Genomic DNA, 12587 nt, shown 5'->3' with positions numbered 1-12587 from the left:
CTGTTTCCCACACGAGGTTGATGTCACTCGTGAGTAATGTAACGGCTTGGTCGTCTAAGTTACGCAGCAGTCGGTTGGTTACACCGTCGGGTCCTGAAGCAGACCTGCTGTTTAGGTTGTGTAGCGCCTCTCGGACTTCTGCTTCCGTGAAGGCAGCGTCTAGTTCGCGAGTGGTTTCGCACTTTATGATCGGGTAATTGTTGGGGTGAGCGACGCCTAGCGGAAGGTACCGTTTAGCAATTTCTTCCAAGAAGGACTCTTCCGTTCCCCCTTTCCCTTTATGTGAGTGTAGAAGCCGGTCTAGCGCGTGGCTTTGATTATCCTTCGTTTGGCTGTCGTCTAACATGCGTTTTAGGAGGTTCCACTTACCTCCTGTCCGCATGCGGCCGTCGACTACCGAACAGAGTTCGTGCCATTGGAGTCTTGTGAGCTCCGTACAGGATTCGTCTATGTCTCGGTTGAGAATCGCGATGCGTTTGCGCAGGTGTCTGTTGAGACGTTGCTTTCTCCATCGCGCAAGTATCAAGCCTTGGCCTCGAGTAAGTGTGCGAGGCGAGGGTCAACCCTTGGGACTTCCAGTTCCGTCTGTATGGTTTTCGTGGCTCTGGTTACGTCGCCCTTTATCGCAGAGAGGAGTTCCACGAAGGAGTCATACGTATTTCGTATTTGTATCTTCCTTCCGTAACTTACGGAAGGCATCCCAGTCTGTGGGGGTGAAAGATCGGGGTGGGGCCGTCGTGTTCGGTATTTCTGTGCGTATGACGAAGTGATCGCTGCCCAGGTTCTCTTGCGTGTTTGTCCATGTGTAGTTTGCAACATTTCGGAGTAACGTAAGGTCCGGCGCAGTATCGCGCTGCGTCGACGTACCCAATCTGGTGGGGAACCTGTGGTCCATCACCAGGGTGAGGGACAGGTTGTCTATTGCGCGCGAGAGGTTGTTGCACTAGGCTTGATTGTGAGGTAACCCCACGACGTGTGGGGGGCGTTGAAGTCACCTGCGATAATGAGCGGTGAGTTTCGTGCCAATGACGTGGCTTTAGTGAGGATCGCGTGGAAGGATTGGTCGTAGTGCGCGGGGGAACTGTAGACGTTTAGTACAAAAACACTTTGTTTTAAGAATCGATTAGGTACGAGCTCGATTAGGATCGCCTCAATGCGACTGTTTTTTGGTAGGACGTCGTGAACGATGTGTGCAAATTTTCTAATAACTGTGTGGCGATGCCTCTCCTGGCGTCCCCTCCTCTTTTTGAGACGGTGCAGTACCTTGAGAGCATAAGGGTTTCGCATAGGGTTTCCTGTAATAGTATTACTTGCAACCTAAGGGTTTGAATTTTGAGGTACTGTTGCAGCGAGGATTTGCTTTTCGCGTATGGGATAGAATATGCGATAGAATATGGATAGGCGATGATGCATCAGGTTTTGCGAGTGCATGCTCCACCCATACAAGTGTCGCCTAGCAACGGAGGTGCGTCTCGTCCTTCTTTCACCCTTCTTTCTGTGAATGTATTAGCTATGTGTGCAGAGAAATGTAACCTCCGTACTCGCATGGATGCCACAACGTTGCACTTTGCACTTTCCAGATGCTGTTTACGCGCACATGCGCTTTGCAATAGTTCAGGTGTCTGCCTCAAGTGAGACAGTTGCAGTGTATGCGGCTAAGAAATGTGAATAACAAACAAAGAAAAAGAAACATTGCACTTTGGAGGCAACATGGAGCTTCCCCTTTGTCAGTAGTTTTCTCAGCGTCTGTTTTGCGTTCGTCACTCTTAAAATACAGTGCTTCAGTGGTGCATGGTGGCGGAGTCTACGAAAAATGGCAACAGCACGGGCCAAGAGCCAGCGGCAATGCTTTAATAGATAGCTCAAATGGTGGCAAACTCATGAACTGATAGGTTGATGGGCAGAATGGCTAATTTTAGGGCTTTCAATATGACAATTGTATGGAATGGTGAACAATTTACTGAGGTCCCCTGAAGTTCGTTATATTGAGATTTCCCTGTAACATGCACTAATCAATGCAGGGCTGTGCAGTACAATTAATTTTTCTGACCATTCACCCTCCTTTAGCTCATCAAAACTGACATCACAAGCCAAACTCTCCAACAGATGTTGGAGAGACTGGCTTGTCATGGCAACAGCCACAACAAGACTGCTTCCTATGCTTCTTTATTTTTCATCCAGATACCAACGGACTGGAATAACCTTCCCACCAACTCTGTGCTTCAATTAAACCCAACCTCTTCAAATGCATCATTGAAAAACTAAAGTATGAAAATAATCTACCCCTCAACAAAACAACTTCTCAGGGGCCTTTGCAGTACTAAAAATAAATAAATACTGCACTAAGATTCTCGTTTTCCAGTAAGCTCAGTTGTAAGTCTGCACTCATCTGTTCCCTTTCTTACCTGGTGTCCACCTTGTACCAATGTACCTTGTAAGTGTCTGCCAACCTTGATACTCACTATGTGTCATCCTATTATGTGGGGTACAATCTCTACAATTTAAAAAAAATGTGCTGGTGCCCCTTTAGGACATAAAATGGCACCCATTAAGTCACGAAGGATGTTTGGCACCCACCTGATCTCTTCGGCAATGAGTCGCTGAGTCTCAGGGTCAAAGGGGTCGGCGTTCATCATGCGGATGCGCTGCCTGTCCCTGTCAGACTTCTCCTTCTGCTGCTCCCGAAGCACCCGCGTGAACAGGTCTGCACGACAGCCATCAATAAAACAATAGCACTGAGGAGACTCACTCACACCACACAAGGTCTTCATCCCAAGTAGGCATGCAATGTAGGGCGACAGGTCTACTGCACTAAGTGAAGTTTCAGTACAGTAATTAGGTGGGTACAGGATGCATAACATTCTGCATTACTTAACCACTGTACTTCCGAAATAAACTTTAATTGCAAATCAGCCCTCATTATGCCTTCTTCTACCTTGTTGCTTGCGCTATTTACTTTCATATAAGTGAAGTTTTATTCTCAAAGAAAGTTGAACTGACAGCGCACAGCACAGGTGCACTTGCAAAAGCAACGTGGAACCAACGAGGAAACAACTGTGCTCACCACAGCCACCTCGAGCAATCGTAGCGGACTCTGCTCGTTTGCTCAATTTTAACACTCACATCTTTCTGGAAAAATGCACACAAAAAATGACATGCACGTTAGATTTGAGCCTGAAGCTAAATCTGCACTAGTGACAAGCTACCATAGTTGGTAGGAGTGTGCAAATAGTGATCGAATCGAATAGTGCCAGAAGCAAATCGAATGAAATATGGAATAGTTCTCAAATAATGAATAACTTATTACAATTACGATAAGCCGATGTTCCAATTCAAGTATTCTTAAAGTTAGCAAGTTTCTGTCATTACATAGTACACTATGAAGCACTGTTTATTTAAAAGCACATGGAGCATTAGGAGAAAACATGTTTCTTCGCATACACAGGGCTCTTCAGAGAGTGCAAATGATCGCTGTAGAGAGACTTCGCCATAGTTGCTTTGGTGTTGTGCTGCTAAGCATGAGGTCACAGGATCCAATCCCGGCCACCGTGGCCGCATTTTGATGGGGGCGAAATGCAAAAACATCTGTGAACTGTGGGTACACATTAGAGAACTTAAGATGGTCAAAACTAATCCGGAGTACCCCACTAAGGTGCGTCTCATAATCGTATCTTGGTTTTGGCACATAAAATTAGACAACTTGATCTTATTGCTGTACAGCCCGAAAAGCATGGCTACCTAAGCGACATAGCCTGCTCTACTACACAAGTTTTCATGTTTTATGCCTATACTATGCTCACAAGAGTGAAAACTTACCACGTTTTTCCTGAAGTTTTATGCTTATTTGGGCACAATTGATGCTTCTAAATATTTGAATAGTATTCAAAAATAGTATTCGCATTTACAAATAGTCACTGTTCGATTCAAGGACCGAATCGAACAGGACAATATTTGATTCATTATTTGGAAGTTTCTAATATGTGCATACCCCTAGTCATTGGCATTAGTAACTTCTACAAGCCAATCCAAGCCATACATCATAGCACATGTAGCAGCAGTAGCTTTGTGTGCTCTCAGTAATTTCGTCAGGTTATCACAGTCTGAAAGGTGCAACAGTATCTAAAATGCCAGAGGGCAGCCAAGATTATTACTGAAACTTAGCACACTCCATCTTGATTGCAACCTGCTTAAGTGGATTGAATGTTTCTTGCAGAATAGAACACAGTACGTTTCTGTTAATGATTATGACTCTAAATCATGCAGTGTAACATCCGGTGTTCCTCAGGGGTCAGTCCTAGGGCCACTTCTTTTTCTAATTTATATTAATGACCTGCCTGATTCTGTTACTTCTAACATAAGGCTCTTTGTAGACGACTGCGTTCTGTACCGCATAATTTCTAATGAGTCTGACTTCTCCGTTCTTCAATCTGACTTAAATAAAATTTCTTCTTGGTGTGATGCATGGCTTATGAAACTACGCATTAACAAATGTAAAGCAATGAGGGTGTCTCGAAAGATTAACCAGTCCATTTCTCAGTGCTATGATCTTAACGGCTGCCCCCTTCAGTTCATCGACAGCTACAAGTATCTAGGCGTCCATATCACTAATAATCTGTCATGGCAGAAGCATATCCACCATGTTATTAACAAAGCTAACAGTTCCCTTGGTTTTCTTAGGCAGAATTTACGCCTTGCTCCCGTTCCGCTGAAACTACTCCTACAGTTGACTCCCGTTAATACGAAGTTCACGGGGACCGCAAAAAACTTCGAATTAAACGAACTTCCAATTAAGCACAAAACACAATAAACAGCACTTTATTCGTGGTGAAATCGAGTATTTCCTTTAAGAAAAATAGTCAGTCATCTTGCTTTGCTTCTGCTTGCCGAATCGCGCTGCTTGCCAAAACGCTTCTTCCGTGTTACCTTCAGCGGCAAAGAAGCGCTCCGTGAGAGCAAGGCCCGCAGCTACATCGGCAGCCTTAGGTTGCGGCTCGCCTTCAACATCGTCGCTTTCCTCGGTCGCTTCCTGGGGCCGAATAATCTCTACAATTTCGCTATCCGTCAGCACACCGCACGTTTCGACCGCCTTGTCTACGGCGACGTAATCTTCAAAATTGACGTCCCCGAGAGCATCACCAAAATCAGTGCCGTTAAGCTCGCTTGTTGACGCTTCCTCCACTGAAATTTCAGAGGCATCCTCCGAAGAAGCTGCCACGAAACCGCAAGCCCTGAAGCAGTTTGCGATTGTTTCTTGCTTCACACGATCCCATGCTCGCGCCAACATGTGGATGGCACTAAGCAGGCTCACCTCGTACTTTGTAGGCTATCCATACACAAAATCATGCGCTCGAGGAGGTGCCGCCTGTACAGGACTTTAACATTCTTGATGATGCCTTGGTCCATTGGCTGCAAAACAGACCTTGTGTTTGCAGGCAAAAATGCGAGGCGTGTTGCACTCAAGGTTGGCACATTCACGTGAGCACTGCAGTGATCGACAAGGAACAACACTTTGCGGTTCGAAGCAGCAAACTTGGGGTCCAATTTGCTTATCCAGCTCTTGAATATTTTGGCCGTCATTCACGCTTTTTTGTTCGCCTCATAGTCCACAGGCAGCGTCTTCACGCCTTTAAAACATCTCGGCTTTGCGGCTTTCCCGATCACAAGTAACCAACATCGTTCCGTGCCAGTCATGTTTGCCGCGATCAGCACCACCGACACTCTCTCCTTGCTGCGTTTGCCCCCAGCACAGTCGTCGTCCTTGAATGTCAGGGTCTTCTCTGGTAGAAGCCGATAGAAGAGTGCAGTCTCATCTGCATTGAAGATGTCTTCCGGTCTGTATTCGGCGAGATATTCATGCAGCTTTCCGTCCTTCCACGTGGCGCATGTTTCCTGGTTAACGGACGCCTTTTCACCACACACGCTCTTGAAAACCAGGTCATGGCGATCTTTAAAGCGCGTCAGCCATCCATCTGACGAAACGAAGTCATCGATCCCCAACATTGCTGCAAGCGTTCGGACTTTCATCACAACGATGTCTCCGCTGAGAGGAAGTTTGTTGCTCCTGGCCTCCCTAATCCAAACCAGCAGAGCCTTCTCCAACTCTGGGTAAGCGCCGGTGCGCATTCGCTTCCAAGAAGTCTTGAACTTGTCGTTCTCAAATGCATCCATTATTGTGCGCTTGTTCTTGATGTAGTTTGAGAGCATGTTCGGCTTGATCCCGTACTTTCGCGCTATGTCTTGTTTGGCGGCACTTCCCGTCTCAACTTCCTTCAAAACCTCGACTTTCGTTGCCAGGTCGAGCGTGCGATAAAAGCCACGGTTTGCCATGGCTATAAACTGCGCGTCTAGGTACAGTCAATTCCGAATCACCCGTGGAACAACCTAGCCTACGAGCTACCCGCACAAAGGCGCTCGACCAACACATGCCTCGACATACGTTGCGCACGCTGTAAGACTAATCTCGCACAATCTCGCCACTGCCAGTATGCAGCGCTGCGTGCGCCTATGGCACCCCCGTGGCCTCCGCGATCAGCTCCGGCCATGCGCGGCAGCCGCGCGTGGCCTCCGGCGGGAGCCGCTTCGCCTCCCGCCAGAGTTGATCGCGGAGGCCACGGCAGCCGTAGCAATGAATAATCGCGCCGCTCCAAGAAGGATGGCGTTGCGGGCGGCTGCGGTGGCGATGACACCAACGCGGAGCATGGAACTGTTGCAACACTTGAAAAATTGCACATTCTACCAAAGAATGACGGTCACCTCGAGGATCCCGGCTGAAAATTAACTTCCAATTAAACAATATTACTGGATGAGGACTTTGAATTATCGAGCGATTTCTTCTATAGTATTACATGCAAGACTGACGGGGCCAGCACTTCACTTCTAATTAACCGAAAATTCCAATTAAGCGGCTTCGAATTATCGGGAGTCAACTGTATATAAAACACTCGTGCGTTCTAAACTCGAGTACGCTTCATCGATATGGGACCCGTACACTAGCTCGTTAACACAGTCCATAGAATCGGCTCAGAACCGCTCAGTTAGGTTTATCCTCTCTAACTATATCGCATAGCCAGCATTTCTCGCATGAAGCAAATGCTTGAACTACCTCTCCTTTCTACTAGACGTCGAATTTCCCGCTTATGCCGGTTTCACAAAATATACTACACTAATAATGAGCTAAAGATGACACTTTTTTTCGCCACCGAGCCATTTGTCATTCCGTATTGATCATCAAATGAAGGTTGGGGTGCCTCAGTGTAAAAGCAATGTATACCTCGAAGCCTTCATCCTGAAAACAAGTCAAGACTGGAATCGCCTTCCCGCATCCATCGTCACCATCACAGACCATGATGTGTTCAAGTCGGCTATCTGTGACCATGTGCTGCCTCATTAGCTATTTTTTTTTCTTTTTCTATTGCCACTCCTCTCTGTAATGCCTGTAGAGCCTTGAGTAAATAAATGAAATAAATGAAAGATAAGATGCTTGGGGCTGTTGACAGTGATAAGGAGGTCTATGACGGGGACAACTAGTGATGCACGGTCCACTGTAGATAGAACGCATGAAATTTTGCTTTTCCAAATGATAACAAATGGCCATTCCTATAACTTATAACATGAAAATTTTAGTGATCTGTCATCTCTAAAATGGTTTCACTAAAGTTTAAAAGAGGAGCTTCCAATCACCTTTTGTAACTCGCATGTAATATAACATTGTTCCATCTACTTTTTAAGCCCACCCTCTTTGTAACACCTGACCGGCCTTGATAGAAATGAAATTAAAAACTAGAAAGTTAAGAATCCCAAGGTTAGCTTAACGAAGTGCAAAAGCATGTGTACCTCGCATCATTCAAATGATCCTAACCTAGTAGTATATGTTCTCAATATTATGCCACTGATAGGCGTCACTTCATATAAGTACCTTGGTTTTCAAATAACAGAAGACATTTCATGGAATTTACAAGTGGAATTTATATCTAACAATACTGATTGCATGCTGGGGTTAACGTAGTTTTGCATCTGCCACTGTCCTGGAAAAGTTATCTTTATGCAAAGCACTAATGCAACCTAAGCTCGAATGTTCCACATGGGACCCTAGGCGTCCTTCCCTGACGCACATTCTTTGACTCAATTCAGAACTACGCCGCCCATTTCATTTTGTACAATCATTCTCATCAGTCTTTTTAATAAAATTTATTACAGTAATCCCGACCTTAAAGGGTCCTTCACCAGGTCTGGCCATTTTGAGCTGACAAGTGCAGAGCATACATTGCGCGATAACAATTGTGCTTGCAAAGTATTACATCGGTACGCGCCGCAGAAAGATCTGAAACTTCAATCCGAACGCCGTTTCCCTCTTCACTCACGGCTGCCACACTCCAAGCCGGAAGGTGACATAATCGCGCCCCTGCACCTACGTAATCATGTCTGCAGGGTGATGTCGCTCATGGTGACACGTGACTTCGAGAATTACTCAAGACAACATGTGTTATGTGTGTGATCTGTTGCTTGAATTGACAAACTGAAGTTTAGAGAAATAATAAAACACAAAGAGAATGCCTGCATGTTTTTTGTTTTACTTCGCACCGAAGCAAGAGAGATGTACTTCCGCTTCGTCTGCTTGTTTCCACGGTCATGCGGTCACGTGCGCAGGTACCGAAACTATGCCATTTTCTACCGTGTTTCAGCGCGTAATCATAATCTACGATCCGCTTGTTCTGCCTCAGTATTCGTGCAGCACTGAATTATACCACTAATCATGTTTCCTTGCGCGCAGCGCACAAAATCGTGCACTGCGTGAACAAGACAACAGCTCGCATGCGACGCTGAAAAAAAAAAAAGCAAGGAGCAAAAAAAGAATGAAGGCGCATGCATCATGTGATGCTCAAGGTCCGGTATGGGAGAACGGAGGGAAGAAATTTCGCTTGTGTAGGCTAGACGGAGCGAGTGGAGAGAGTGTCTAGCTTGGCAGTGAAGCCCGCCTGCTGAAATCATGGGTTCGCGACACTGAAATATTTCTATCTTCGCTATTAATGAGCAAATGTGAAACATTTTTTCAGCAGAACACTCCCTAGAAGACACGTAATACGTGGTTATGCATTCCACCGTATAATCGAAATTTGCTATTGGGCCTGGTGAGGAGCCCTTTATGGACCAACTCCTGCTCTGTCCGTCTTACATTTCATCTGGCATTGACCATCAGTCTAAGGTTAGTGTGCTAATTTGCCGCTCAAGTGCTTACCTCAACTCCTTCACCCCGTGTACCAGTACAGAATGGAACCCCCTTCCTGCCTACATCGCTGCTGCTGTCACTGACGGTAGAATGTGCCACAACCATATCATGTCCTCCCACTCCTCTCTGTAAAGACCTGTGGCCCTTGACAGTATTGACAATAAATAAATAAATATTGCATGTATAATTTCTTTAAGTGTAAAAATCGAAGTGTATATTACAATCAAATGCATTGCAGTTATCATATTTATCCTTGAAAATCAAGTGTGCATTGAATTTGAGTAATTATGCTTACTGGCTTCAACTCAATTGCAATCAAAAGAATGGACAAGAAAAGAATACAGCATCAACGAGGACTGGAAGGTGCCACCCGGATTATAATGAAACACTCCACTTTTGGGAAAGCTGTCATTCCTACACGGTGACATAGTTTCAGTTTACCTATACGTTACACGCACCACAGTTTCTTGCATACCTTAATCACAAATCCAATTACCACCTTTAATAAATAGATCTGAAAATTGACTCTGCATTAATCGTATATAAACAAAAACCACATTGGCTGTGTTCACAACATCCTATCACCATAGCCATCAGATGCAGCATTTTCACCATCACCAGATGGTGGCAGAGCGTGTTTTCTTGAAGGTAGCTGTGGGTTCATTTTGTGCATGACTACAACCACTTTCAGAGATACTATCACTTCCACGAGACTTCGCACAACTATGCACCAGATGCATCCACATACACAGCCACCAGCGTTTCTGGCGCTGTGCCAAGCTCACGATCTACTCAGAGTGCCAGGAACACTCTCTCATACTTCGGCAAGTACAATGGAGAGTCATGTACAATCTAATGAAGATGAGATTTTACGTGATGACTGAGAGTAGCATCTATAAAATTGATTGCTTGACAATACTGCCTTGTGTTCCTGGTATCTGCGGCCAATGAAATGCGAATGGCGATGGCAATGCACTGCTTTCATTATAAAAGCTCTCTTAAAGAAAGTTTCCCTTCCATGAAAGGTAAATTCTGTATGTCTTGTTTTTTCTGATCATGATTGTGGAGACATGCTATATTTTTTTTTTTTCATAAATCGGGTGCATGTTACGTTCAGGTTGAGTTTTATTTTCTTACTTTGAGCCCACAAAAATTGGGTTCATACTAGATTTCGGGATGTGTTAGTATCTTGCACATATGCTACGAGGTACAGGGAAATCTAACGGCACTGTCCCTGTGAACTTAATGGTGCTGAGGAACTGGGGGAACACTGGGATGTGAAAAAGGTTACTTGGCTTGAATGCAGGCTGGTCTAGAACAAGTTCGCAGCAGTGCACATAACACTTACTGGGAATAAAAACTTTGCAACTTCTCCCGTAATACATCAAGCATTTATGTTTGCTCAGACTTACAGTAGGAGGTAAATGAAGACAATGTAAATATACAGTTGAAACCAATACAGCACCAATCACAGGCTTTCCTCTTTCCTTAACTCGATGACACCCACTGGTGATAACTGTACATGTTCAACTATGCCCTCAAATGAGCATTATGTCTATAACAAATTCTTGTGTAATAATGTAGCATTAACATCATTTTGCTCCCTATTGTATTGAAGACTAAGCCAGTGACGCTGATGGAACATTTCGTGCATGCAGCAAGGTCCCTGAATACTTAGGCCTTCATCCCATCACTGTCCTCCTCTAGAGTTTGCCCTCTCAATCCCCTTTCTACTTCATGAATCAGCTGGCCAATAAAAGGGTTCAAAAGGCTGAATGGCCCAATTTCAAACTTTCGCAGCACTTGCTAATCATTTGATGATCACAAGTGAAAAGAGCACTGCAGAAGGAAACAAGCAGGATAGAAAGAGAAGGAAGTACACAGGGACCTCACATGCAGCAGCACCACTCATCTGCTATATAATAAAGTGGCCATGTCAACATTGATGTGCACAAACTTTTAAACAGCAGTTAATATGTCACAACTTGGTACACAGCTGACAATGTACACAGCTGACAATTCATTTACTTTATCAGAAGGAGCATGCATTAGCTTTTAAAATGTAATTCCCATTTGGAAATTTGTTAAGTCGTTGCCATTTCAAAACTTCACTACCATGAGCTAAAACTATACTAATTTGAGATAAACAAATTAATATGGCAACAAAAGCTACTCCCTTTGCCTGCTGCCATTGCATTTGTTGACTATGATACGCACAAGCAAAGGCAAGCAAAATAAAGTGAAAGATAAAAGGCCGTTGGTTGGCACACAAATGCTGACTCACAACCAAAGCTTATTAAATGCACACAAGTAAACACATGCACACACATTAAACCAGTGGTAAAGATAACAAAAACATTTATTAAAAAATTTAATCACTCTTTTATGCAGTGCTACTAATGGCTGACTGATCATTTCTTAAATAAAGTGAAAATGTGCAAGTTAACCTCCTGAACTGCACGCTAGGTTACGAAGGCTTAAGACCAATTCTGAGCAATCGTTAACATGCCGGGCTCACAAGTGTTCATTCCACCTCGACCAAAACCGGCAACAACTGGCCGCGATGACCTCGTGTTCAGCAGCAGAAAGCAGTGGGTGACCAGCATGTTGTTTTATATGTTCAATTATTATTTACAATGACCACACAAAGTGAAAAATAACCGAGGCACTTCACACAAACAACAGTAGAGCTCGGTCAGCCAGTGGTGGCGCTGCACATCAGAGATTTCATTCTGAAATTCACATGCAGCTGTGACTTGGCACCTGTGTTGCCACTTTGCTGTCCCAGTGCATGCTCCCGTTTTTAAGCATCAACAAGCGAAGCCGCACCACGCTGCCCGACTTTTCGTCCTCCCGACCTCCCCGTGCCTGGCGCAAAGCGTTCAATCTCACCAAGATCGCCCGACAGCAGGGCATCGGCAAGCTGTGGGTTGTTGTGCTTCAGCAGGGCAAGCTGGTCGGGGCTTTTGAGGATCATATCCCGGATGAAGGCCGGCTCCTCTTCCTCTGCCCCACGTGGGCCCAGGCTCATATCCGTCCCTGGTTGGGAGGGGGAGTGGGGTCACTCGGCTTGCGACAGACAAAATCAGTGCAGCCCCTTCACTGGCGACAACTATGAGGGGCACTCGTAAAGTTCACAATATCAGCACCATAAATTTGGAACAGCTGTACACGACAGCCCCCAGATTGGCTGCATGCCTCTCAAGCTCTAGTGAACATTAAATGCAGAAAGCAGATCACCGATCGTTCAACCAACTTTCCCGACGGACGCTGCAATTTTTATTTTGATGCTTTAGCGGTGTTCCACATAACTATAGAGAGCATAATTTTTATATTCAACTAAAGCTAGAGAGACATGCGT

The 12587-nt window shown here is 45.1% G+C and overlaps 1 protein-coding gene across 2 annotated transcripts in view; it reads right to left on the bottom strand.

Annotated features, from left to right (window-relative positions):
* The window catches only part of rngo (DNA damage inducible 1 homolog rngo), a 178073-nt gene that overhangs the window by 158861 nt on the left and 6625 nt on the right, over window positions 1-12587 (bottom strand). For both annotated transcript variants that reach the window (XM_065455441.1, XM_065455442.1), the window contains 2 exons: window positions 12119-12265; window positions 2578-2704 (listed from right to left, as the gene is read on the bottom strand). In XM_065455441.1, coding sequence (XP_065311513.1) covers window positions 2578-2704; window positions 12119-12265 — 274 coding nt within the window. The remainder of the gene's footprint in view (window positions 1-2577; window positions 2705-12118; window positions 12266-12587) is intronic.

This window comes from Dermacentor albipictus, chromosome 2 (assembly GCF_038994185.2).
Source record: "Dermacentor albipictus isolate Rhodes 1998 colony chromosome 2, USDA_Dalb.pri_finalv2, whole genome shotgun sequence".
Classification (NCBI taxonomy): Eukaryota; Metazoa; Arthropoda; class Arachnida; order Ixodida; family Ixodidae; genus Dermacentor; species Dermacentor albipictus.
This window is presented reverse-complemented; position numbering and strand designations above follow the sequence as displayed.